Source organism: Echeneis naucrates, chromosome 18 (assembly GCF_900963305.1).
Source record: "Echeneis naucrates chromosome 18, fEcheNa1.1, whole genome shotgun sequence".
NCBI lineage: Eukaryota > Metazoa > Chordata > Actinopteri > Carangiformes > Echeneidae > Echeneis > Echeneis naucrates.
In genome coordinates, this window is record NC_042528.1 from 7,921,488 (window position 1) to 7,949,357 (window position 27,870).

A 27,870-nucleotide genomic window follows, 5' to 3' on the forward strand; every position below is an offset into this window, starting at 1 on the left:
TGCTTGCAAAATGAGATCCAGCACCACCCTCTCTGTAGGTCAGTCCGAGGTCTACACGAACATCCTTGATAAACAACTCAAACTAGATGGTCAAATGCAGAAGGTGATACAGAAAAGACACAAATAGAAAGTCCAGCTTGTCAGAAAATTAATCCTGTGCTAAAGCTTCTGCAAACAGACCCAAGGATGTTATAACTGCTGTCTATTCACATGGCTAATGATACAGTGTGTTTGTGAACAAGTTCTCTAGCATAATATGAGAGGAAATGTTGAGCTACAATAAACTGTGAGACTCTTTAACTCTGGTGATAAACTAAAGTGGCTTTCCTTCCTGAATAAATCTTTTCATTAATATCTATTTCTCCGCTCATTTATTTGCTCCGCAGCAGCTGTGCAAGATTACAGAATGAAGGGAATACTGCTTAGGAGAAATAAAAGGTAACATTCATTCAATGCTTTGCCATTCTGTAGAACGTCTGTTTATACACCGATGATCTGCAGTAAACTGGAATACTGCAGCTGTTTTGTTTAAGGTACCAAATGCACTGTAAAGTTTAATCAGTGTTCCTTCAAATTTAATATGAACCAAAAATGTGTACTTTTTTCTGAAATTCACAAATACAATAAAGACAATAATAATAATAATAATAAGACAATACATTTCATAATTATACCAATAAGTTTGACCCAGCCCTGATTACTGTGCTTGTTGGGGGCAGAGGCATGTCCTGCCAGTGCCCAATAACTGATATTGCATCACTAGGTCCTATCGGATCTAATCACACTGGACCACTATCTTCTATCTTAATAGAGATCTAACTGTATGCCGTGGCTACGTGCTGACCCCCGGTGTGGCCTTCCTGCTTATCTTCTGTCTGCAAGCTCTCACTCCTCCAACATGCTGCGACTTTGCTTGCCTTGCTTCCCAGCATTGCCTTGGGAGCCATGTTGTTGTTGTTGTTGTTGCAGCCAATTTCAGTTTTGCCTCTAGGAAATGTGGAAACTACTGGGGGAGGTCAGAGGGGACGAAGAACCACAAGCAGTCGACAGCTTTATGCGATCAAGTAAAAATCCATACAAACATGAGGCCTGATGGCAGTCCCACTACATTAAAAGTCTTGGTTTTGCAAAGACTTAGAAAAGCAGAGAGATAATGTTTTTTCAAATATAAAGCTAAAGCTAACTGCCAGTGAGTTTTTGCAAAACATATACAAAAGGGATCAGCTCAAATTCCTTCTACGTATATGAAACTTGGCAGGCAAGTTAAAATTAAAGAAAAAAAAAATCAATCAACAACCTTAATCTTTGAAGAGATACCAAGTCCACGTGGGAGGACAACATCATGGTGTCATGTACTTTAAGATTAAATAGCCTTTGCTTTAGGCTCACATAATTTACCTGTCTGAAACAGACTATACCACATTTATACTTGACAGCTGAATAATGCAGAAATGCACACAGTGCCAACAGATTCCTATATATAAGTGCAAATAACAGCAAAGGATTCAGTTATTGGTATCATATGTATAATACATTAGAACTATTAACTGCACATCAAACAACGAGGAAAAGGATGACTGATATATTTTTGCCCGTTCTTTTCTTTCCTCCATTATTTCAAATAATAACAGCCTTGTCAGCAACAGAGCAGAAAGTTACACTCCTCAAATCGCAGCACCAGGGGGGCAAACCTGCAGAGCTCTGTGAACCCAAGTGTCTATGAGGCACCACATGATAAAACTCAGATAAGCGTAAAAAAGCAAGGTGAGTGAATGAAGCATGGATCACAAGGGCAGTGACCATCAGTGGAAGGGACATCTGGTTGGGATAGCAATTAACCCTTCAGAGTGGTTGGCCTGGAAACTGCTTGCTCCAAATGCTCCTGTCCACCCCCATCCCTCAAACCTTTGAAGAACCCGCATATGATGGGGTGTCAAACCCTCCTACATACAGCTGCCCCCCGTCCCTCTGGTCACACTTATTAAAGCAGGTGAGCATTGCTGTGACCTGGCCAGTCTTTCTCACTGCGCAGAAAAGTGAGGGAGTTTGGATCAGAGCAAAGCAAGTAAATACTGTGACAAGATTCCAAGTATATATACAATATGTTAAAGCCCATCTCAAAATCTGAAGCATGAAAGAGCAGCAGCTTAAATCACAAGAAAGCACGCACACACATACAAATGATTCCTCCTTTGATCTCTCTTTCAAGCACAAGTATAGTGAGGCAAACACACACCTGAGTGATTAAGGCAGCATGGGGCCAATCGGAGCATTTCACAATGCTCATTTGTTACTTGCCTTCAACTGATGCATGTTACTGTCACAGATAAGGGGCTAAGATTAGTTTTTGGCATGGGCTGCTACCGTAGCCTCATTTTTATCAGCCGTGGCGATGATTGGCTACAACAGCTCTCTGCAACCCTTTTTCCCACTCTGGGGGCTGTAGAGGTTTGAATCTTTCAGCTGTGTGACACAACCAGATACTGGCTGGGAAGATGCTGACAGGAAGCTGTCTGAGGAGGAATGTCTCCGATGAATCTCTAGCAAGCACCAGAAGATAAGTACAAATACAATGGTTATTTTTGTCATGTGAGATTTATTGAAATAGTTAATAATGAAGTTAATCACCATAACATTTCCTGACATTATATCTGTACCACCATTTTTAAATGCTTCATGCGGCCAGAAAAAAATGGGGTGTTGTTTCGGGCAATATCAGGGAGATATTGTTTTTTTTTTTTTTTTTAAACATTATTTACATACAAACATTTTGGATATGGATGCCACAAATTAGGTTTTTTTTATTTGTGGCATTTTTGCATTTGAAAAATAAACAGTTTGGAAAACTGATATTTCTTTTGATTTATTGGCTGACATATGCATTATTTATCTGTCATGAGCAAATATTAGTAAATATATGAGACTTATTGATAAAGTTGTCTACTCTGGTCATAATTAATTAATTTGTTGCCACAGCTATTGCAGCTGAAAGGTGACAAAATAAAAAAGCATTTAAGAGAAGAGTTGAAGTGATGGCTAATAGCAGCACAGACAATAAATATTGTCAGCTTCAATTCCTGTCACATGAACTTTTAACTCGGCTAAAAGAGCAACTGTCAGGGCTGAAATCTTGCAGTCACATCCTCCATGAATCAGACAATGAAATTCATTATGGAGTTTTTCAGAGAGATATGCTCACTTATTTCTTCAAGAAACATCACATAAATGATTTTATGAGGAACCCAGTAGTATCATCCTGAAATTTCAGAACAAATTCCATCTGGTTTCTAAATTTAACAAACTGCTTGGAAAAAAAAAGGGCTCGCTGCTGCGTGCCAAATCAGCTGCCTGGCATACGGCCGACACTGGGTACGCACCATGGCTCCCTAGCTCGAATTCTGTCTCTCTCCTTGCCTCTATTTTGTGTCAGAGATTAAAAATAGCAAGTGGCCTTCTGCAGAATAAGCAGTTCATGGATTCTGGCTTTGGCGCTGTGTTTGCCTGGAGAGGCCAGCTGTCACCTGCACGGAGGAGGAGTGGGCCTCACCACTGATTCTCAATACACAGTGGGCTCTGGACTTTGGCTGCAGGACAAAAATGGTGTGTCTATGCATCCATTTTACACTGCTGGAAAACTTTTACAACTTTGTTTTTCCAAGCAACACAACACAGCAGTGCTAGCATGTGTTAGCAATTTAAGATGAGTTTGAATATTCCTGTGACAATTTGTTGTAGATTTGTCATGCTGGAACAATGCTCTCCCAAGGCTGGAAGGAAGAGAATCAAGTTAAGCTGCTCTAATCTGTAAAACAATCAAAGGCCAAGGCTGCTGCTTTTAGAATTAATGAGAGACCAACCTTGTGAACACTTAGAAATTAGTCAGAGTGATTTTCTGCGGATTGGGCCTCATTTTCTGGTTCATAACATTGCCATCAAACAACCCACATATGTGTGTCAAAGCTCAAACAAATGATACACCCCGTTCACAAAGTCAGCAACTATGACTGAGGAGAAGTTTTGATCAGATAAAAGTTCATCTTGTGTGGTTTCGAGCTTTAGGAAAGAGCTGACGCAAACATCAGACTTTCAATGTCACTAGTTTATCAGTTGTTTTACCCCTTTTTAGTCAAAGAAAAGCTTTCTTGAACTACTGCTGGCTAAATTCCAAATCCTAGAATTTATTTTCAATTCATTTAATGTTCTTAATTACACAAAAGAGAATATAGTTATATTATGTTCTGATACAACTGAATAATTTATCCATTACATTTATTTCAACCATGCCTCTCACTTTTCTTCCACCGTCTTTCCAAGTGCATCCTGTGCAACTCCTGGCTGAGATTCACTCCACTAGAAACATTAGTTATTTTTTCTGTGCTCAAGAGTTACTTACCAGACATGTCTGTGCCAGTTTGAATACATTTGCTCGAAAGAAAAATATCACCAAACAATACTGTAGGTTGTATATTTAGATTTATAAATATAACTAAAGATTTTCACATATAAGGCACATGTAGTCTCATCTGAATATAAACTTCTAAATGAGGCAAAAAAACAAAACAAAATAAACAAAAAACCACTGAATGGCTGGTATAATTCACCCACAAAGATAAATAGACTTCAATAGATTCCAAATTATTACACACTTTACACATTCACTACAAGTTTTGGTGGACCAGTTAAAATCCCTTATGAGAAAAATGCAGTCCTCAATTTATTGGCATTCCCTAGGAAGAGGAAGAAAGCAAACAATTGGGATTATCTTATCACATGGGAAAAGAAGAAGGGCATATTGGGACCTGGAGCCGTGGCTTCCATATTTGTTATTTTCAAAGCTACATTCTTCCTGTAGGGCATGAAGTTTCCAACTCCACTGATTTCAAGATTGTCTGTTCCTGCGCAGTAACAAGCCTGTCTAGATATAAATGCACCTCCGGCTCTGTCATCGCTGGATGAAAAGTGAAAGTGTTTTCTCTGTGTTTTATTGACTGAAACAGAGCTGTCAGGTGGAACGAGGAGCTGGTGAGCAGTGGCTACGTTGTGAGAATGCAACTAGGGATGATTAATGCAATCATCAATAATGACACAAGGCATTTAAATAAACGGCATTCTGTGACTTAAACTCATGCCACATTATCACTATGACAGCTATCACTCTGTGCACTTTCCACTGTACATGTCACCTCTGTGCCCTGCTGCTCCAGAACTGACAAAGATGCTTCTACATGTTCAGGTATGTTAGAGTCACTGTCCTGGGTTTCACAGGACTGACACTCCACCTCTGAATGATTGGCAGAGGCTTGTTCGATTGGAAGCCATGGAGGCTCTGATTCAGTGGGCAGAATGTCCAATGCCAGGGCCGCCTCTTCTCCCTCCTCCACTGTGCAACCTAGTTCTTCAACTTCGGCCCCTTCTACCTCATGGCCCGCCTCTTCCACAGGACTCCGCCCCTCCTCTAAGGCAGCTCCATCTTCAGCCAGGGTCACTATGTCTCCTCTTCTCCTGTCAATCCCATTCGTCTCCATCCCTGCAAAAGGCTCCAGACTGCTGAGCAGGGCAGGTGTGTCTTCCCTGCCATCTGTGCCAATGTCGCTGCCAGCGGAGTGGCATTCCCATGGTGATTCATGTGAACTCCTGTCGTCTGACACAACTGGGAGATGGGAGATGAGACAACTGGTCAATGTAATTGCTCAGTTGATCTGTGGTCATTAGAAAACAAGTGCTTTCGCTTTTTTCTGTGCCTCTAAATGTAAGACTCAGGGAAGGTTAGCATGTTTTCCTGTTAGCTTACAATAACAACAACCATACATTGTATTACAATCAGGGGAGCCCTTCAGGGTGAAGAATGAATATGTCTCTTATGACCTGAATGATAATTTAGTTGATGAAATATCAGAAATCCCAATTTCACACAACTCCAAGTTGACATATTAATGATTGAACAACCAACAAAAACTCTAACTTATATTATTTTTAGAAATATCAAGGTCAATATTTGCAATTTTAGTTGACAATTAATATACTTGGTTGACAAACCGACTGTAAAGGTTTCCTAATAAAACAAGAATGTGGGGTGTGGGATTAAACTTTACTCTGTTGGGGCTATACCAAGGTTTCAAATTTCAATTACCCATGTGACTGAAGTGCTTCCATGGCAACAGGCTAAATATAGAAGCAGCGTCCCAGACAACGGGACACAAGACAAGTGTGATGCCCTGCATCTCAGCAACAGCTTAGTTCTGCTTCTTTCTGCCAAAATATGCTCTCACTTTGGTGATTACTGACCCATATTTGTGGATGTGCAGGCAAAAAGGTTAAAGACCACACACAGAGTCCCAGCCATGGCCCCCCCTCACAAACACACTCGTGTTCGCACACGCACACACATGCACACACAGCAAACACGCAGGAAGAAAGCAACATCACTTGAACTGGCATCCATATTTATGCTACCCCTGCCCCCACCCCCATATCCTTTCAAAGAGAAGATGGCAGAAGTTTGTGAATGTCAGCGGGCGAGAATTTGCTTCACATTTCCAAAATGCCATGGCATTTGGGCAGCTTGAACCAATGAGAAGCAGAGTGGAGTGAAGATGGGAAGGGAAGGACTTGGGTTAAACATGGAACAAGGCAAGGAGCGTTTAGCACATACTGGCTAATTACAGTGTTTACGCTATTAGCAGTGGGTGCTCTTATCAATGGGAGAGTCTAGCTACAGACAATTACACACTCACCTTTGGGTGGCTGCACTCTGAGCTGATTGTTTGGCTGAGATGTGACGCGTGTTGGATGAAGCTCTGGTTGAAGGTTTTCATTCAGTGTGACACTGTCTCGTGTTCCTGTAAGAGCGCCAATAACACAGAACGTACAGTCATTGTTACTCTCACTTTCAAATGACAGAAAAAAGGCAAAGTTAGTAAAAGGAAGAGTTTTCAATGGTTTGCACAAATATGATGCTGAATGTGATGGCTTTCATAGAACAACTAAACACAGGAAGTGGCTTCAGTTCCCTGTCATCTGTCTTCATTAGTGATGACTGCATGCCTCTTAGCCTGACACCATATGCTACTGATAGGAGACTGTGCACTACAACCAGACATGACAGATAGACACACAAAACTATATACACAGAAGCATGTAAATCTGTAGCATGCACATCAGCCTTTGCCTCAGAGAAACCCTGTGAGCAGGCGAAACCCAGCCTGTTTCTCTGACCATCCAAGTGTGAGGCACAAAAACAAACAGATGAATGAAAACATGAATGACTGTGTGATATGAAGCATGAGAATCATGAATGGTGAATGGAAACCATATTGCTATGAATGTAGTCCATACTGTTATGGATGCTCCGTGTTGACACTGACGTGGGAACAGTGAATAGGAGAGGGGGTTGGAGAAAATTGCTATAGGTAAATAGGTATCTGTCAATAATTTCAACTGTTCATAAAAATCACTATACAAATGATTGTGACAGCTTTATGCCATAATGTCATGAAGCAAGTATCTCCTTCATTAAATTTTGAGAGCCTGCTGATTGCATTCAGACTATTCTAAGACATCCCAACCCGAATTTTAAGTTATAAGACATAGCCTGAGGGTAGTTCTGCAGACTAATGGTCAAAGCCAATAATAAGGTGGTGCTTGTTATCAGGTATGCAGAGCAAGGCCTAGACTGGGCATAGCACTGTATTTCCTACAGAGCGGAAGCACAGCTGGCAGGAAGCAGTGATCATTTGATCAGTTATCTTACCATCTCCCACCTCTCTTACACGTAATGTATATAAAAATGCAACAATCCTTCGGAGAAGCCAGACCTTTCTGCTCAACACCCCAACATACCAGATCTTAAACTATACATCATAAAAACTAAGACTGCCACTGAGACAAAACAGCTTTCCAGTGCATTCTGTATCCATCCCTCCATTTGCAATAGCTGATGCTTCATTTCAGCTTGCATTCACTAAGCATCAGGAGTGGGGTGAAGGCAAACTGGGGGGACCTATCAATTACAACTTTATCTGACTCACTGTTTCAATTTGAATATTATTGTTTTTCGTTCTTCTCACCCAGAGACAATGCAGTCACCTCTCGTGTTCTCCGGGCCTCAGGTAGCCAGCCAAGGCCCTCGATCCTATCCTGTTTGCCTTTAATATCCATCAGCCCAGGCTTCATATCACATGAAGGCCACAGACACTCACATCTCTCTCGATATCTCCGTCTCCATAACTGTGGTGGACAGTGTAGTCGTCAGGCTCACTGGGACCTCGCCTACAAATTCCCTAATAACGGCACATTCCCCTAAATGTGTTTGTAATGTGGGCAATCATTTTCAGTAATGGATGCTTGTCAGTTTTATGGCAGTGAGAATGACAGTCTCATGACAGGGCACCTCTATTCAGCTGCAGCTCCTGCACCTGACTGTCCGACTCATATGTGACACAACATCTCCCTCCAGTGGGGCGAAGATGGAACTGTTTTGTCTATTTATTTATTTATTTTTTTTTTCTTTAGATGGACTCCTGTGTCCTGCTTGAAATTGGAAGGAGTGTTTAGTTTTTACATTTTCGTCTGGTTTCCCAGAGGGTGTTGGGGGGGGGTTTGTTTACAGAAGGGGAATAGTCATGTCTCTTTGAAAATGTGAAGCATGCTACAGACATTGTACATCAAAGTGTTTCTTTTACAGACCCATACAAATGCATGAATGCGGATGCAAAAAAGTAGATGTTGAATATGTTGATGTTGAATACTGATATTTGGGTCATAAATGTGATTTTGCTCTGCAAATTCTAAAAGTATTTTTCCACTGTCTCACATACAACAGAAATATGCATCTCATTTTTATTTTGTTTGGATTGACTACAGGGTCTTGAAAAATTAAAATCAATTTCTCTTTTTCTCTCACTACACAGTCTATGATGTATATCAGTCTATTTTCTTTTCGACCCTTTTCGAAGATAACTGATGATTCAAATTCCTGCCGGTGAGATTCTGAATGAATTTTAAATGGACAAAAGAAACAGCAGTCTGCTTCCTTAAAAAGGTCTCTCTGTCCTTTAAACATTCCCAACCCAAACATTCAAATCAAATATTTTTTTTCCCTGGGTGTAAAATTTAAGACAGATCCGATGGACCAAAAGTACCAATGTGTGATATTCAGGTAGCTTGGCTCATCCAGTGGTGTCATGAGCGGACACATGAGCGGGTGGTCAATGGAGTCGACAAATTGCAAACAGTGGGCATGAGGTGACATGCTTTCTGGGTGTCTGCCCAGATTTGTCCTGGCATGACATAGCGGAGGGCATGGATGGGCTAAGTGGGGCAGAAGGAATACATACTCCCAATTCCCACAGATACACGGTAGGTCAAGCCTGAGACGCAGCGAGAGAGGAGAGAAAGAGACACTGTTATGAACATAAAACCTAATTAATGAATTTAGATTAAAAAGAGAGAAGAAGTGAAATAAAGTTAAACCAGCATGCAACTAGAATGATTAGATGAAACATCCTTAGGTTATTATTCAATATCAACTAATGAGAAGTGTAATGTTGGGAAAAACATTTCTTCTAAAATTTCTCGAACAAATTATTAATTATAGAGGCAGATAATTGTGGCACTGCTTATTATGAGTTAACCTCAAGTCTTTTTTAATATTTCCCCTACAGTGTGTAAAATCTCTTTCCCCTTCTCTCATGCACACAAATGTGCATCACGCCAATTTTGTGAATGGTGTGGAATGATTCTTCTTGTGTTATGTTAAGTAACAATCAGGTCAAAGAATATGCAGAATGATTCAAACTGAGTCTCTTACACATGGAGATTGTGATTGATGTAGTTAAACAGTTAAACAGTCATTTCAGGACAACCCACCGTTATAATCTTTACTGATGAAGGTGCATTTCCATATTCTTAAAACCCAGTTTAGTGACTTGAGAACAAAAAATGTACATTACTGTCAGGTGATTGACAAAGATTATCATTGGATACACAAACCACAGTAATTTGCATCCTTGACAAATTACTGTGCTGCTGGAGTACAGCTCGTTAAGAGAAAATGCACTGAAATGAATCACCAGTTGTTTGTTTGATACTTTCATAAGCTCTGAATGACAGATTAATTACTGTTATTACTTTGTAACTGTTTAAAAACTGAATGCAGCACAATGTTGTACTGAATTATGGAGTGATTGTTTCAATAGGGATACCGCAGTGTCTGTGTTTGTGTTTTTGACAGAAGCTTTAACACTTGGACTTGTGACGCACCTGGAAGGCTCCACAGTCCCGAAACCTCCAATGTCTTCAACTTTCTCTCTAAATCTGCAACCCTGTTTCCAAGGATCCTGCAGACCAAGGAGAAAGAGTCAGGTTATTCAGGACTAATGAATAGTGTGTGCGTGAGGAGTGTTTGCCTTGGAGGTGGAGGAGGAACAGGTAGGCAAACACTGCAAGTCTAAGGTTGTTGAATTTAAATGCTGACCCTGATGAAACAATACTTTATGCATTCAGCAGAGCAGCAGCACCATTATAATGTCTTTTGTCAGTACCTGTTGGTGTGCCTCTGGTGCTGGATGACTAGATTCTTCTCATGGATTGTCTCCAGCAGAGCAGTGGCCAGGGACTTGAGGTCAGAGATGGACTGAGGTGTGGCTGGCAGGCTGCAGCCCTGCTCTTCCAAGAGCATTTCTTGAACTGAAAAAAGGAAGGAAGGAGAGTTGGCATCAGAAAAATACAGATGAAACAGAAAGGGATGTGGGAAAGAAACGGTGGGAGAAAAGGAAATTTTTACTGAAAGCCAGAGCTGTCAGCAGGAATAAGGCCTCACATACCGAGCGTATGTTGGGTCCTAACTTGCACTCTGCCAATAAAATGCACCAATAAAACTTTCACACACACACACACACATACAAAAAAAAGATAAGAGCAACAGGAAAAACAGCATGACATGAGTAAGACAGAGAGTCAGAGAGAACAGCTGTCTACTTGGTGACACTCTCCTAACTTTAACTCCAGAGCCCACTGTGCTGCTTCTGCCAGCAACTGTCAGTCATCATGGCAGGCTCATTTCCCTGCCAGTGGTGCTCTCTACCACACAGAATGTAATTAGTAACCCAGCTGGTGACCAAGCAGTGGCTTGAAGGATTGGCAAAAAATAAAAAAAGTTTAATTCAATAATGCAGTGATTGGATAGAAACAAAGGTGGTTTAAGACAGTGATTTGTTAAAGTGAATAAAAAAAAAAAAAAACTTGATGAAAAACTAACTGATGTACTCTGAAAGCTTTTGAATAGCTTTCAGATCCGCTGCTCTGGTTTCTTGCTACGTCTAAGTTTAAAGAGAATTCAAAGTAAACTGAAGCATTTGTGTTTTCACCTTGTTTGGCAGAGAGGACTCCAGTGAGGGGACTGCTGTTTGATTTCCCATATGTGCTGGAGTTTTTTCTCCTCTCAAGAGCTGTCTGTGTGGAGGGAGAAATGAAAGAATGAAGATGGCCTTGCCATGTTTGATGAACATGTGAAATAAAAGCAGCCCCTTTTACTCTGAGTGCATTTTAATGAGAATAAAAATTTTGCAAAACCACAAAGATTCAAGACTCAAAAAAAAAAAAAAAGACTTGCCATCTGTACCTTGTACTTCATGATGTTGGATTTTAGCAGATTCACCTCCTCCTGGAGGTGACTGAAACGCTCGTGTAAGTACCTACAGTCACATCAGTGAAATTCACATCTGGTTAAATGAATTTTAGAATCTTTACAAACCATCCTCCGTGATCATTTCAGATCATAGAATGTGCATAAAACTGTGCATAAAAATAAGAACTGTTATGTTAGTGGTTTAAAAATGATTGTACCAAGACACGATAAATATTAGTAATCCATCTTTGTTTTTCTCTCACTTGTTCTCCATACAGAGGGCGTCCACATCAATGATTCGAGCATCCCGGTTGCCCAGGATGTGGTTGAGCTCTACGTTGAGTCGGTCGGCCTTTTCTCTGAACACATTGCGCTCTGCCTTTACATCCTGTAGCTCGTCTGTCAGAGCCTTCATGTTGTGCTCCATCTCCTCCATCTAAAAATAACAGGATCAGTCAAAAAGTGCTCTAAGGTAACTTGCTAAAAGGTTCAAGTGACAGATATGCTTTGTTAATGGTTTGCTAAAACAAACAGTATTTGCTGAGCGTGCATACACTGTTTTCAGCATTCAACTCTCAACTCTTCAACTGCTTTCAAATAAGTGGTACCAGCAGAACACATAGAAATCATGTGTCCTGTTGAGGAACACCTCAGCAAGTTTAAATGAGGTGAAAGTTTCACCAAAATAACACAATCCCATCCATAGTGTTAAAAAAGCAAATATGAGTGTCATAGGGGGTACATACTTTTAATACATACTTTTAATGTCAATAAAAACCACCAGAAATCTTTGTCATATCTAAACATAAGAGAGACAACCAGTCCGGTCTTATTATCTCCTCAAAGTTGCTCATAGGTCGCAATGTTCAACATAGCATATATTAACCTGACGCCCTGCTCCCTCTAGCTGGCGAACCAGGTCCTCACGCTCATGGGCAGGGAAGTGTCGCACCCCCACCTCTTCATCCCCAAGCCTTTGTCGAGTAATGGCCATTCTCAGGAGCTTTCAAAAAAAAAAAAAATCGTAAAACAATCGTAACACATCCAAGAGAGGCACTCGACTAAGTGAGGGGTAAGGTCAAAAGAGTGGTATTTAAACTGCTTCTACATCAATCTGTGTGGTGCCACTGGTAACCTCACCTTATTGTCCCCCTGGGCCTCCGCAAGCCTCTGAGTCACTTCCTTCAACTCCTCAGCATGTCGCTTCGCTCGCTCTCTTGAGTCCCTTAACAGCTGAGCTAGGTTCACCTGAGGAGGAGGATGAGTAAAACTGTTCTCCTTTTTCTGATGATAAATTCAAACTGAACATTACCAAAGGTCACAAAATACAATATTTCATGTAAGAAAGAAAGGTTGGTATAAGCTGCATGGAAAGTGATTTTTAATAATCAGAATCAGAAAACCCTCTAAATTTAATCCCTGTAAAAAGCCATAGATTAGATATATTTACCAATGTCACTGGTCAATTATTTATTGTAATTAAACAACCAGTTTACTTGAATAAATTAAGTGTACAGAAAAATAAGTTTGTGTGCATTTACTTTCCACAACACTGACATTTACTTGATGTGTGTCCTCTTAAGAGTCCTATTCCAGAGACATTTTTTAAATTATTTTTGGGAAATACAAACTTACCTGATTGCGTTTTTCTGGTGGTAAAGATGGATCACCATCCTGAGGCATTAAAAGAATTTAATAACTGGAATAAGTTTTATCATGAAACACAACTAGCATATACTTCATTATGCATAATATTAAGAGGTTTACATTATATTATATTAGGTTTATTATTACAAGTTAAAATGATTGAAAGCTTCATCTGCATAAATAAGAGCTTGAAAGGTCTGGTTCAGAAAATAAAATACTGTGCACATGCACAAATAAATAGCACCTTTAAGGTTGGACCTACTCACAATGAGCTCTCTGTACTTCTTCTTGAGTCCCTGGTGACGCTCCCTCAGCTGGTTGGCCATCAGCTTGTACTGGTCTCGTTCCTGCTGACAGGTATCCAGCTCTTTAGAAAGAATGAGCAGGGCTTCTTTCTTACTCTCCAGTTTACGCTTACACACCAGGAACTAACACAAACCCCACACACAAGGACAGAACAGAGAGCAGAATTATTATCAGATATGTTATGAAACAGTTAACTGTCGGTGCATGCTGCTTTTTAATTAACCTACTGTGCTCTTCTGTGGGATGCAAACACTGTATATTGGATAAGAATGGCCAAAATTACTCAACTGTAATATAACACCCAACCCAGATTAGTTCCCTACAGGTGGAAGAACAAACACTGGAGTCAGCTGTTTCAAGAACAGATAAAACCCAGCAGATGGAACAGAGCTAACCCTGTCAGGCCAGCTCATAACCAAATTAAACACCAGCTGGTAAGTGTGTATTTGTAGTCGTATTAGTAGTAGTATGTAGGCTTGTACATCAGCCATGATACTCCCTTATGTAAAGTTGCAGCTCATGATTATTTTGTGTATATATAGGTCATTTCACATTGCTTTTTTCCTCTAACAACTAACAACTGAAAACCTACAGTATATATATATATATATATATAAAACAAAAGCAAATATCCAAAATAACACCTCTATCAAAGCACTGATTACTATTATAGCACACTAATGTGTTCTATTATAGAGTCAGAAAAGTTAATCCAATGGAAGAACAGCCTGGATTGGATTTCTCTCCTTGAAGGGTGCTGGCTGCTTCTCGACAACAGTTAAATAAACACTCCCTGATGAAATCGCCCTTCCGTCCTGCACTGCTGACTCCTGATGTTTAATGTGCAGTGAAACTGGTCGAAGCAGGCTGATTCGTGCATAAATGTTGACGGCATCATAGCCAATGTACGGCCTTATTTGTGTTTTTAACACCCAAATGATGATCGGATCTTTTCCCACATCCCAGTCGACGTGCTCCCACAGGTGGCGTGGAGGAGGATGCTGTCGGCCTGGCAGGGGGGCGGGTTACTTGCCCCCATCAGGAAGGGTTGAGTTTGCTCTGAGGTGATGAGCAGCTCCGTCCTCCTCCAAACGACTGAGGCTGCTTCCATATGGAGCCGGGGAGCGTCCAGGGGGGCAGCCCGCCTCCCTGGACGCTCCCCCCGGCGTCCGCAGCTCACTCACCTCGCTGACGAGCCCCTGCCAGTCGCTCTCGCTCCTCTTGGAGGACTGCATGATCCCAAATATCCCACACAATGTGGACGGCAGGCCGCCTGTCTGCCTCCGACCGGGCCGCCACACCGACGCCTGCTCCGTTTGTTTATCCTGCTACGTCACTCTACGTGGCTCCGCTGTCAAGTCGCGCGGGACGAGAGAAGAAGAAGAAGAAAAAAAAAAAAAAAACTTCCGGGAGAATTCTAAAAAAATAAAAATAAAATAGAAATTTGGTTCTGCGTGATCAGTCTCGGGTAACATTCAAATAATTTCAGTATGGCTGCAGTGACTTTCAAGTAAAGTATAGGGAACGCTTTAGAAGAGAAAGTACTAATCGCAGAACATAATTCAAGTTTACTTCACAATAAAAGCCCAGTACCAGTCGGAATAAACAAGTCGAGAGCAAGCATTTGGAACACGAAAAATCAAAAGTTAAACAAACAAACAAACAAACAAACAAACAAACAAAAAAAAAAAAAACAAACATGAAAAACCTGTGGGGTCTTCCCACCATACTTAAACCTAACACTAACAGGAAGTACTGCTGGAAATATTAATCACGATTTAGTTTCAGTTGAGTAGACACGTGTAATTGCATCCATTTGAGTTGATTTTTTTTTGTTGTTGTTTGTTTTTCATTTGGTTAAATGAGATAGGGGTCTCTTATACTAAATTAGAGGAGACTTTTCCCTGGAGAATCTACTTTGTATCATCAGCTTAATGAGCATCAGTAAGTGCTAAATATGTAGTGTTGACCATGTGTTCGTTTGATGAAGAGTGCAGGAGACGTCCAAATCAATTACATATGTTTTATTTGAACACTAACAGTAAAATAGACTATAAAAAAGAGATCGTTTACAGAGCTCTGGACCAGACTGTGTTTCCCTGACCAGCAGACAACTCCAGCATCAGTTCACAAAGTCTGATGCTCTATCTTTCCCTGGTCCAGCTTTTGTTATGGTTACACAAAGGAAATGAGGTATGTGGGTGTGACTTCTTCGGGTTGCACACTTCCTCCTCATATTATCTAGCACCATTGCTGCAATCAGCCCCTAATTGCTGTTGTAGGTCCCTGTTTTCTGTGGAAGAGAAAGGAGAACAGACACAAACCATGTGTGTCCACAACCCCAGTGTATCTCCATTCAGTAATAAAAAGGCCATGATTATAATATACTGTATATAGATATTTCATATAAAACATGTAAGGGGTATAAAATCAAATATTAAAACTATATGTGATACATTCTGATTGTATTATTCATTATAAAACAGCATGATTATCAACTGTACAAAAGTATGTAAATAACATAGGGTGAGAGATCCCAACAGTAGCAACCAGCATCAAGCATTACTCTATTTCGCTTCAGTTTAAAAAGGCTGCGGTGATGAATCTGATACTGGGACTCCGAGTTTGAGGTCTTGATTTGGCATTATATCGCCGGTGGTGTCTGTGGTCTCTTCTGATTCGGACATTTCCTCCATAATGTCTGAATGCCACTCCTTGACTTTAGTGCCTTTATATACACACACAAAGAGATCAGGAAAGAGTGACATGACAGGAACTTTCTTCGCTTCGTCATCGCTGCAAACAGAGAAATAAAGTTGTATTTCAATCAAAAAAAAACAAACAAACAAACAAACAAAAAAAAAAAAAAAAACCCAATACAGTCAAAATTTGAATTTTAATCAGTTGCATCTCCGGTAAGTTGATGTTTAAATAAATGAAACAGGTATAAAACTCATAAAAACAGTATTTGTAATTAGTTAGACATCTATATTATTTTAAAAATACTTGCTTGGGTGATTGAAACCATCAACTGAAATTTACAAACTAAATTTAAGAAAAAAAGGTTTTTACTAGTGCACATAGAGGTTTCGTATGAAGCGAAGTAATGCCAGTATGTTTGCAGCGTAGGCTTTTTTGCCCTCCACCTTCTGGAGTACCTCTTGTGGAATCTATCACGATAAAAATAACAAACAGTTATATTGATGATTGAATAGATGGATGGTTGGATTCCAACAAAGAAGAAGAAGAAGAAGAAGAAGAATTCAATGACCTTTTCCCGCCAGTTATTGTAGGATCCAGCTCCATTTTTTTCCAATGAAGACATTAACTCTTGCTCAGGGTTTCGATAGTTTTTCACCTCGTCTTTGTCTCCAACCTCTCTCAAGAATGAAAGTCTCCTGAAAAAAGATTGTACATTTAGGGTGCAAGCTTGTCAAAATACAAACTTGACCTTTTTGTAAAAGGAATAATAGATGGTGATGCAGTCAAATTACAGCATTTGAAGAAGATTTTTACATTTTCCTGGTCGTAAGGCACTACAGATGGCAATCTCAACAGCCATTTGATAGATATTCATGACATTTTGTTCACACCTTCAAATTATATATCCTAATGATGCTCATGATCACAACCTTTTTTCTCATGCAAAACTGATGGTATTCTCATCATCCTCAGCTACACTGTATTTAGAATCAATTAGAAAATATGAGTATGGTAACATGCTAAACTAAGAAGGTTATATGTGATTGACCAGTCAGATCAGTGAAGAGCCTTATAAGACAAAATTGATTTTATTTCGAGTGGACCAGAAGTGAGGATGACTCAAAGAACTATAGAACTCTCAACCATCTCACGAAATAAAAATATATATTTCACCAAGAGCATCAACTGGACTCTTACTCACTTTCTTCTGGACCAAAAGTAAGGATGACTCAAGCATTCTTTCACTTTAGGTCTATTCTTTGGTTCTGCATCAATCATCCACTCGATGAGATCTTTTGCCATGACGTCTTGAACATGGTCCAAATTGTACTTTCCCTTATAAATGTTGCTTTCACATTCAAAAGGATTGCCTTCAAATGGATGGTGTCCTCCAGACAGGATATAATAAATCAGCATCCCAGCCACCTTAAAAGGTACAACACCAGTTTAACAATTACAAACAATTTTCCACCTCATCATCCAAAATTTGGATAACAGACAAACTAACCTGTATGTCACTGCTCGACTTGTATCCAACTTTATCTTTTTGTCCTAAAGTTTCCTTGGCCATCCAGTCTTTTGTTCCGGCACACCTGGTGTGATAAGTTGTTTGGCCTGTGGGCAAACGTCTACTGATGCCAAAATCAGATAATCTTGCCCTTTCTAAGACATCTGCAGCAGAAATAACATTAAGAAAGAAAATGTGCATCATAATTACAAGTAATTGTTCTTTTTTTTTTTTTTTTTTTACTTGAGCCCAGTATTTTTGTTGCACATCTTGTCTTACCAATTAAAACATTTTGTGGTTTGAGATCTCTGTGAAGAATTGGAGGAGTTTGACGATGGAGCACATGCAAACTGCTAAGAACCTCCTTGATAAGTTTCTTTTTTTGTTCACTGTTGGGGGCTGTTTTGAGATATTCTTCCAAGGTGTATTCACAGAGTTGAAGACAAAGATATCCAAAGTTCTCATCCTCTGCGAAGTCGATGTATCGCACAATAGAAGTATCATCGAGCTCTGGAAGTCGTAGCAGATCTTCTTCATTCTTCAGCAATTGGTAGTCGCTTTTAGACATTCTCTTGATGGCAACTTCAGTGCCATCCTCTCTCAGTCCCAAGAAGACTTCAGTACCTTCACTTCCCCTTGCTATGCGAAAAACTACATCATTTACATAAAAGATGCTATTAATATGGATGAGTTTACTGTCATCAATGGTCACAAGTTTCTCGAATTCCTTCCTCCATCGCTTACTGTTCAATACCCATCTTAGGGAATTACTAGTTTTCAAATGAGACAGATTTCCACTTGAAGCGGATTCCGCAACAGGAACTGCCTGATCTGCTGAAGTACTTGAAACTTCCTGATTTGGGTCTTCATGCATTTCTGATGCCGCTCTTTTGTTCTCTGCTTTGGATTCAGGTAAAGCAGTACCATCATCACATTCCCCATTGTGTTTGTTTAAGTGATTGTTCAATTGGCTGAGCTTGTGATTCAAAGTCTGATCTGCAAATGTCAGCACGTTCTCAGGCACTGAAGTTATTTTTACAGATGCGAAAATGTCAACAGCCTGCTCAACTGAAAGCAAGTTTGCAAATATACCATATGTGTAGACTATAATTTCTGGGGAGTGCTGATTGTCCACAAAAGGAGCAATTGTTTTGCATAACTTGGTAATAAAACTGCGATCCCATTCCTTTTTTCCATTTGTTTTCTCTGTTATCACATATAGTGATTTCTGAACAGCTTTCCGAATATGAGGTCCGTTGTTTGTGATAAGTTGTTCCAGTAGTTGGGGGATTACAGCCAAAGCTTCCTTAGTTGAGATTTCTTCCATTGTATTGAAAATTGCACACAAGCTCTGAATTTCACAATGAACACGCTCCTGAGGAATCTGGACAACGAAATGATCAAAATCTGTAACAGGAGACATTGTTGGAGATGCACCAGCAGATTGGAGCTCTTTAATGACATCCAACCTTCCTTTGACGGCAGCAATTTGCAGAGGTGTCAGCGGCTGTTGAGCATCTCCATTTGGATGAGCTTTTGCTTCTAACAGTTTCTTCACAAATACCAATGGTGCTTCAGAAAGTGAGACATAATGCAAAGCTGTCCATTTTTTTTCAGACTTCATGTTTGGGTCTGCACCATTTTTCAGTAGGAAGTCAAGAATGTCTTCCCTGTGATGAACAACAGCAGCAATCAGTGGAGTCATACCATCCTGCCACAGTGGACATCGGTAAACGTTGTTTATGTCATGGTTGTTGAGTAAATCCTGGAACTCCTGCAGGTTGCTGCTTCTTATACATTCTAAGATATGTAGCATTTGGGACATGATTTCTTTTTGTAACTGTAGGATGATATTCAATTCACTGGGAAGACAAACATGAGACTATTGTTAGACATTCAAATATGTAATGCAAAATTCCAATCACTATATGGCCAGTATTCATGCCTTTGATGAACATAGTTTACGTCTTACAAAACGCACCTAATTTATAGAAAATATTATGAAGTCATGTTTGTCTTAATAGATGACATATTTGGACATGTTTGAACATTTAATGTGGGAAAAAAGGCTTTACCACTGAAAGCAGAAGCAGCTCTTTGGTACCTGTCACATAGTTATGGCAACACCTCGGAATACACGGTAAGCTACATGTAACCGGAGGGAAACAGAGAGGAAGTCAACTATTCAACACACCGAAGTTCACTGTCAGACACCAGTGAGGAGATTAGGATGTCCAAAATCTTCAGTGTAGCCGATAAAACAAAGACGGATTCATAGATCATAAATGAAGCAACCTGACTTCCGTCTTCAGTCTGTAGTCGTTTGCCAACCGGCATCATTAAAACTGAGCCACATGACATATTTCATTCAATTCAACAACTAACTGGCACTGAACTTGAGTAAAAATCTTTACGCCTGGAAAGTAAAACGTATAAAAACTTACACAATGCCCAGATGATAAGATGTCTTCTGTGGGTAAAGAGGACCTCTTTTGAAAAAGCTTTGCTTCACCCCTGTCTGACTTCTATCAGCATACAGGAAGTGCAGTACTGCGCCTGCACATCTTCATGGAAAACCCTGATGAGCAAGTTTGTACTGGTTATAGTTGGGCCGTGACTAATCACTCACTTTTTGCATACACAACCACAACCCTCATAGTGAAACCTACACCCACAGAAATGTGTGGATGCTAACTATAAAGGGTGTGTGTTTTGAAAAGTACAGTTTCAAACTGAAGCAGCCTCACAAAAGCAACTGAAAACCTTGAACAAAGTGAAACGCTTTTTGAAATACTCCTTTATCATACTGTGACCAATTTTGATCTCTAGTAGTCTTTTACTCAAATCTGGGCTACTGGAGATACAGAGAAAACTCATAACAGGCTGAGCAGAAATTAAGATGTGGCTTACACCCTTTTTTTTTCATGTAGTGCCAAACATTCCAACCTTAACCAGACTGCATTCTTAAGCGCTTGCTACACTGTGCTACCCCTAAACATGATTTAATCTAGGCTGGAAACCCTAATGCGGAAATAGCTGCTATGTGAAACGCACAAAATGCAATATCAGGATAGATCACAACACAAAAACTATTGTGAAATGAATTCAACTTTGAAAAGTGTAATATAATAATTAATCTGTGGTCTCTGATGTCCCCAATTCCAACAATCTATTTACACACCACACAAAACTGGGCCCTGAGCACAAAGATATGAAATTTGAATGGGACTCCTATTCTCTCAACCTATTCTATCACCTATCCTTGCAAGAAGACAGCACCTGCCAAGAAGCCCAGCCGATGTAGCCGTGGTGAGGAGGACACGCCACCTACCCTACCAGTGCCCGAGGTAAGTTTGTGTGTGTACATGTGTATGTAAGGTGATCAGGATTCTGGCCCTTGGCTGGTGAATCACAGCATACCAGAAGACATCTTTTACTTTTTATAACATTCACAAATTCCATATTTTCTACTTAATTATACTGTAAAATTTAAAGTTATTTACTGTTTCAATTTACCGTTTTAATTTACAGTGATTCAATGTATTTACTACAGTGATATACTGTTTTTGATTTTGACATTTTCTACAGTGTATTACCACATTCTTCAAGTGCAAAAAAATTATTTGCACAAAACATTGTAAGTTCATTATGACCACATACAAGGTCAAGAAAATAATATTTTACACTTCAACCTCAAGGTGAATGTCAAATGAATACTGAGAAGTTCATTTACATTGTAAGGCCCACTGTGTTCATCTGTACAAGAAGGAAGTGATATGAGCCCGTCTACAATGTTTTCCTTTTTCATTCTGCATTCATGATGCACATTGCTCTGTGGGTGTTCTTATCTGCATGCAAGACAACTAATATTTAAATATTTCATAGTTTATAATGAACATTTTATTTCTAAGATGTAAAACAGGCCTTAGTATTATGAGGTATATTCTTAAAAACATCGGGAGAAATAATTATCAGCAAATGATCTCACAAACATACTTTCACACATTTATTTTGATACACAATTGATTAATCTTACAGTATATTTTAGAATAACATTCAATATGCTTAAAACAAAATCCTAAAAAAGAATCTGCATGTTGCAAAGCTTGCATGTTCCATTGGCCTTTTTTTTTTTTTTACATTTGCAATAGCATTCACATGGTTGGCTAGGTTCATTTAAAAAGAATTTGGCAAACACCTTTTTTTTTTTGAATGTCATGCTCTTGCAAGCTGCAACATTTTATTTATAAGTGCAAGGTTCTGTTTGCATTTTTCTGTGACAAATCGCTAATGGCATTGTTTTCTTTGTTTTATATACATTTTGTAGCTTGTTGACATTTAACATTCATTACTTCAAAGAACAGAAAGATTGAAAAAGTCTCTCATCTTAAGTAGACATATTTACATAAACCTTGTTTCGATCAGTTTTGGACAAATGATGTACTCCCTCTTTCAGATGTATTTATATGAGCTCCCTGATCCACTGATTCAGCTATGCCTCTTTTAGCGAGAGCCTAAAACATAGTTAAATTCTGTTAGTAGTCCAAAAAAAAATGGTAGTTGGTATTATTTTTTTCAAACAAAGTAGTTTCCCTGACATCACCTAAACGAAGGTCCTTTTCCACTCAACAAATAAAAAGAGTTTCTATCTACTTTGCCACTTAAAGTACCTCTGAACTGGAAAGGGTATCTAACTGGGGATTTTCTATCGATATACATCCGTCTAAGAAGGCATCCGCTACATCCAGTCCTGAATAGTTCACTTCCTAAAACAGCCACTTTTATTTACTGTATGCAATATAATCTATAGCACCTACAGTAACACTTCCCACTAAACAACTACGCTAAGAAGACTGTGATCTCAGGTCTTAGAATTAAAGGTTTGTGCTTTCAAAACATTCCCTGTAAGAAAGAAGCAAGTGGGTGTGATACCTTACCGCAGCCAGAGGGAGGCACTGTGGGTCCATCAGAACCCAGAAGGCAACAACCTGTACATTTCAACAGGGTATGAGGCAACCAAAGCTGTTATGTCCTCAGTTGCCCTAAATGAGAACAAAACAAAACTTGAAATATGATCTTTCTTTGAGATCCTGGTTAATCTTTTTGGGGTTGAAACCATCAACATTTGGGGAAATTAAACCAAAATCTATACCACAAAAATTCTTAAATTGTATTTACCTTCCTCCCTCAGGAATGTCAGCTAGATTAGCCAGGATACCATCTGCTTTTTACAATTTCCAACACTAAGGAGTTTCCCCATCAGTCTTTCTGAAATGCTCGTATCCTCTGAGTCTGAGAGGCCATGAGGATGGGTGATAGGATGAGACCATTGAGAAACAGTACAGACAACTTCAGATACTCAAAGGACTCCAACACTATTTGACCCAGCTCTTAATTATGACGGAAAATTATGTGAGAATTTCTATGCAACAGTTCAAAAACTCTGCTCTGGTTTGTTCTTTTCCTTTTGTATCTTTATTTAGTGGAAGACGTTCGATTGCAGTCGGGGCAATAAGGCACAGACCCTCACAAACTCAAGTCGATGATGATGTGCTCAAAGATCTGTGTATTCCCCTTGAAGCTGGAGGCAAAGATGAAGTCCCTGCGGTCAGTGGAGACCACAGTGAAGGAGCGTGGTGCCTGGATGTACACCTCTTTGAAGCGGTCAAACAGTTTCTGTTCCTCATCCCATAGGTAGATCTGTGAGAAGGTGTAGTCACTTCCCAGGGCCAGGTAATAACGGTCCTTAAAAGAGAACGGCTGCAGAATCATGGAGCCCCTTGAGGGCAAGGCCTGGATCTCTGCAAACTGTTTTGCACCCCAAAGCAGAACCTTGGAGTCTCCAATATAGCGGGTCATTGCCAGGTAGAGCTCCCCTTTGATCCGGAAGTGCTTCACAGCCACTACATCCTCCATGTTGGGGATCTCGCCCTGCAGGACAAACTTCTGGTTGTTACGGCTCCACTGGTAGATCACAGGCACCTGTGAGCGGCTTGCCAAGATTAGGTGGGCCTTCCCATCCAAGTCTAAGAACTCTGCATCTGTGTCACGGTACCACTCATGCAGTGACTGGTAAGAATAGAAGCCCTTGTCGTTCCATTTGTAGAGTGTGGACAGGCCCGCTTTTGAGCTGTCAGCAATCACAAAGAACCAGTCGGAGCCAATCTGAAACGCCTCAATGTCATTGGGCTTGGAGATCTTGGACACCTCAATATCCTGAAACTTGCTGAACCTGCTTTGGTCCTCATCAAACCTGTAGATGTGGGAGCCACCAAAGAGCTGAGCGACGATGACAAACACCTGGTTCTGGATGACAACTGACTTGCACCCAACAATGGACTGACCTAAAAGGTTGTGGGAAAAAAATTAGGCTGACAATATGAGTAAAAAAGTCAACAAGGGTATTTTGAAAGAGTTTACTGAGGTGATTTCATACCTGTGATGTTATCATAAGTTCTGAAGTTCATTTCGATATGGTCCCATTGGAACACCATACAGCTCTCTATGCTGGGAGCAGCGATAGCCACATATACGTCATTCTTATAACTGAATGTGTCAAGAGACAGAGACTCAGACGCCACTGACTGATGGAGGACAAAGTCTGTGAAAAGGACATAGAGAAACAACATTTTTTATACTTTAACAAGTTCTTCAAAACTGGGTTGGACAAGTTCGAAGATCAAACAGGGGAATCAACCCCTCTGCCCTCTCTGTGGAGTGCTTACTGTGCACTATGTTAGTCAGGGCTTAGTTGGCTGATGCTGATGCCAGTCAGCCAAGAGACCAGGCCAGCTGGCTCAAATGTTTCTCACCTGTTGAGATGCACTCATTGTGCAGGCTGGTCAGATCATTAAGGCGCTTGTCCTTCATGTCCTCTGGTCCAACACACACAACATCTGACACTGTGGCATTGGTGTTCTTCAGCCACGTCATCAGCCACTTGGCCCGGCAGTCACACTCAAAAGCATTGCCTCGCAGGTCCCTGCAGGGGGGAGAACCGTACGTCATTGCTACAAAACAGAGCAGCCATAGTCGAAGTGAAGAAAAAAAGAATTACATTGGACAGAAGATAAAATCTTGGAACTATTAAGGCCATTTATACTGCATCTCATGTATCGAAAATCAAACTTACAGCTCTATCAGTGAGTCCAGGTCAATAAACAGGTCCCTGGGCAAGGCTTTTATGTTGTTGTTTGCCAAAGACCTAGAAACAGCATTCATTAATTATTATGACTAAAACTACTGATGAACGCTAATCATCACTCCTTTCAAGTAAAAGGAAAAAGACTAAATTTAGATATAATGTGCAAAAGTCACTTTAATATCTAAATGCATATATACTCAGCATTGTTACATGTGCTGTACTCTGAGTAAAACAGATTCACTTCCTTCATGTCATTATTCTCTAATTATTGTCCTCTAATAAAAATCACATGAAGTAGCTAAATATTACATTTACTACATGAAACAGTCACATACAAGTGAGTCAAGTCCCTGAGTCCCCTGAAGGCATATTTGGATGCGGTCTCTATCTTATTACTCTCAATGAACCTGTGGAAAATGACAAGAAAATACAGTGAGTTTTGTGATCAGGCTGAAGAATGTCACATCTGCACCAGGTTTATATGATTTCATTTTCAGTAATGTTGGTCATTTGATTTGAAAAAGAAGTCATACGTTCCTGTCATGGAGAATGAATGTCTCAGGTACAGACATTTAAGCTTTTATGAAAATTATATGATTTATACTGTTTTGACAAAGCCATGTTGCCCTGAAAGTATATGTATTTGTTGAACAGTAAAGGCAGTAGTTGTTCTTTGAATTTCTTTTAAATACATTACTGTTAAAGCAATTTTTTATTTTTTTTGCCAGTTTTACTTAAATCAGGTTTAGAGATTGTTAGAAACTGTAACAAATACAACTCTATCTGTACTGATTCGTCACTAGAGGGCATACTGCCACAAACGCTCATTCCCCAACATCCAAACATAATCTCATGCCCGTAACAACATTCTAGTAGTCTGTTACGTTTTATTCAATGTGCAGTTTTATCCAGCTACAGCTCATTGGTTACTAGCTTACATAAATATGTCTTGAAGTTATTACAATTTATTCACTCCATGCATTAAAACAATCAATCAATGCAATAGAACTTACAGGTACTCCAGATGTGGAAGGCCTGAGAATGCATCATCCCTTATAGTTGTTAAAGAGTTTGAATTCAAAAGCCTGTGATAGAAAATTTGGATTAAATATGTTCAATCGCGACTTAGTCTGCCTCAGAACAACACAAGCAAAAAACACACCTTACCACACAAATGCAAAACACACTGACAGTGTCACTAAAAGATTTTCCTGCACAAAGGTAAGACTGCCTTTACATGAATGTGTAGCAAAGGGACCGTTATGAAGCCCCCCAAAAACCTGCTAAACACACAAAACAGGATGGAATTCATTGGGGGTGTCATCACTTTGGTTCTGTGCTCTGTAACTGCCACGCCTTTGTTTGTGCTGACATCCCAGCTATCACTCGTGGAGTATTGAAGCAGACTGACGGCCTTTGTTCAGTCCAGGACAGTAGTAGAGAGACTGCACTCAAAGCCCAAGACTTGGTTTTTATTATTTATTTGCAGGTGTCCAATCCGTTTAAAGGCCCGACCCCGACTAAACAGACTCATATGTTGCATTACTCTGTGCACATCAGCAGAAAGTATTCATAAGTAGCAGACAAACTTCATTTGTGCATGCATGTATAATGAGTGTCTGGTTGTGTGTATTGCAGCTTCATATTGTCTAATATTGGGCTGCACTGAGAATTTGCAGTGTGAAACATCACACTAAATATATTCAAGATTACAAAATTGCCAATTTGAAATGAGCTTTTAACTAAATTATTTTGACTTGAAAGGAGCCCTTGCTAAAAGTTAAAAGGAGCTAATGAAATCTTAGAGGAATGACAGGTGATGTAGTTACAGTTCTTACAGGAGCTGGAGGGAGGACATGTGAGCAAACATAGCCTCCTTAATCTCAGAGAAAGTCCCATTGATGATACTCCTGAAAGAAAGAAAAAAAAAAATGTCGAGCCACCAAACTGAAATAAAATACTGAGAAGTGGTTAACTGCACTGGCTTTCAACCTTAGCTGTTATGATGATGGTGTGCATTAGGAAATGCGGCCAGAGGCAGCTGGAATCAAACTCAATGGGACAATATTGCAGCATTTTATACGCACACTGATTGTTCCGTGCGGACTGTATGGTGAAAATATCACACGGGAAAGATACTCACAATGAATTGATCTCGTTGGGGGTAATTCTCGGGACATAGGAGGACCCGACGCAAATGATAGACTCCTTGGAGCAGCTGCATGTTGAAGGGCATCGGAAACCCTTCTTCAAATGAGCCGGTTGCGACAGGCAGCACAGCGACACGGTAAGCAATGCCCAAATCTTCAGAGTTGGCAGCATCTTCCTTGCCGGGCTCGCATGTGTGAGGTTTCGCTGAGAGCACCGATCGAGGCAGATGGCACCGCGCATTTCCACCCTGCACCATGAAATGCTGCACTGGCTCCCTGACATCAGCAAATCAGCTGCAGCTCCCCTCCGTCCACTTTCATTATTTATTACGCCAGAGCTCCGGCTCCAGTTTAACTGTTGGTTAAACAACCAACAACCAAACATGACAAAAACACATCATTATAAAGCTGCTTGCGGTGGATCTGCTGAACTGGATGTGTATGTGTTTGAACATAGCAGGCATTTATGCACACGTGGTATCATGAATGAATCCTAAGAAGTAAATGAGAAAAACCTCAGTTATAGACACAGATGTGCATTTTCTTGCCATTACAAACATGAATTGAAACGCATTTGTTCATTCTGAGCGCGTTTCCCAGCATGGGTTTGTTCGACACATGTCTAATCAGACACATCTCATAAAGGTCTCACGATTCGGGTCAAACAGGCTGAGACAGGATGTGTAGTTCAGGTTAGTATCAGGTAACATCCACATACAGTCAGCTGTACAGTACGGCCACTGCTGCAGCACCATGGACAGCGCCTCCGGGCTCTGCTGGTGCTCCC

General features: G+C 40.2%; 3 protein-coding genes across 4 annotated transcripts; all 3 read right to left on the bottom strand.

Annotated features, from left to right (window-relative positions):
• Positions 1-4,456: 4,456 nt before the first annotated feature.
• On the bottom strand, positions 4,457-14,909 carry ccdc149a (coiled-coil domain containing 149a). Of its 2 annotated transcripts, none has more exons than XM_029526246.1 (12): positions 14,764-14,909; positions 13,540-13,701; positions 13,262-13,300; positions 12,767-12,874; positions 12,513-12,629; positions 11,890-12,062; positions 11,621-11,693; positions 11,367-11,451; positions 10,542-10,686; positions 10,261-10,337; positions 6,735-6,839; positions 4,457-5,650 (listed from the first exon to the last, which is right to left on the bottom strand). In XM_029526246.1, the coding sequence occupies exons 1-12, from the start codon at positions 14,812-14,814 to the stop codon at positions 5,124-5,126; spliced, it is 1,662 nt and encodes a 553-aa protein (XP_029382106.1). In that variant the 5' UTR covers positions 14,815-14,909; the 3' UTR covers positions 4,457-5,123. The 2 variants fall into 2 exon arrangements, with proteins under 2 accessions (XP_029382106.1, XP_029382107.1); XM_029526247.1 differs by having other exon boundaries at positions 13,540-13,620; positions 14,764-14,908.
• Positions 14,910-15,594: 685 nt separating this feature from the next.
• LOC115058954 (serine/threonine-protein kinase/endoribonuclease IRE2) lies at positions 15,595-20,343 on the bottom strand. Its single transcript, XM_029526522.1, has 7 exons — positions 20,234-20,343; positions 18,069-19,651; positions 17,790-17,953; positions 17,484-17,707; positions 16,851-16,977; positions 16,652-16,749; positions 15,595-16,375 (listed from the first exon to the last, which is right to left on the bottom strand). The coding sequence occupies exons 2-7, from the start codon at positions 19,612-19,614 to the stop codon at positions 16,162-16,164; spliced, it is 2,373 nt and encodes a 790-aa protein (XP_029382382.1). The 5' UTR covers positions 19,615-19,651; positions 20,234-20,343; the 3' UTR covers positions 15,595-16,161.
• Positions 20,344-22,914: 2,571 nt separating this feature from the next.
• lgi2a (leucine-rich repeat LGI family, member 2a) lies at positions 22,915-27,323 on the bottom strand. Its single transcript, XM_029526482.1, has 8 exons — positions 27,077-27,323; positions 26,772-26,843; positions 25,947-26,018; positions 25,269-25,340; positions 24,922-24,993; positions 24,602-24,771; positions 24,226-24,390; positions 22,915-24,133 (listed from the first exon to the last, which is right to left on the bottom strand). Exons 1-8 carry the CDS (start codon positions 27,253-27,255, stop codon positions 23,316-23,318), a joined length of 1,620 nt encoding a protein of 539 aa, XP_029382342.1. The 5' UTR covers positions 27,256-27,323; the 3' UTR covers positions 22,915-23,315.
• Between the last annotated feature and the right edge of the window lie 547 nt (positions 27,324-27,870).

Excerpts from the sequence above, each read along its gene's own strand:
- ccdc149a (XM_029526246.1), bottom strand. The coding sequence starts at position 14,814 with ATGCAGTCCTCCAAGAGGAGCGAGAGCGACTGGCAGGGGCTCGTCAGC. Across the intron at positions 13,702-14,763 it reads GGCAGGGGCTCGTCAGCGAG|TTCCTGGTGTGTAAGCGTAA; the intron begins GTGAGTGAGCTG and ends GGTTTGTGTTAG. Across the intron at positions 12,063-12,512 it reads TAGAGGGAGCAGGGCGTCAG|ATGGAGGAGATGGAGCACAA; the intron begins GTTAATATATGC and ends TGTTATTTTTAG.
- LOC115058954 (XM_029526522.1), bottom strand. The coding sequence starts at position 19,614 with ATGTCCCAAATGCTACATATCTTAGAATGTATAAGAAGCAGCAACCTG. Across the intron at positions 17,708-17,789 it reads AGTCGAGCAGTGACATACAG|GTGGCTGGGATGCTGATTTA; the intron begins GTTAGTTTGTCT and ends GTACCTTTTAAG. Across the intron at positions 16,978-17,483 it reads TACTTTTGGTCCAGAAGAAA|GAGACTTTCATTCTTGAGAG; the intron begins GTGAGTAAGAGT and ends ATCTTTTTTCAG.
- lgi2a (XM_029526482.1), bottom strand. The coding sequence starts at position 27,255 with ATGCTGCCAACTCTGAAGATTTGGGCATTGCTTACCGTGTCGCTGTGC. Across the intron at positions 26,019-26,771 it reads ATGTCCTCCCTCCAGCTCCT|GCTTTTGAATTCAAACTCTT; the intron begins GTAAGAACTGTA and ends TTTCTATCACAG. Across the intron at positions 24,994-25,268 it reads CTCAGGGACTTGACTCACTT|GTCTTTGGCAAACAACAACA; the intron begins GTATGTGACTGT and ends TGCTGTTTCTAG.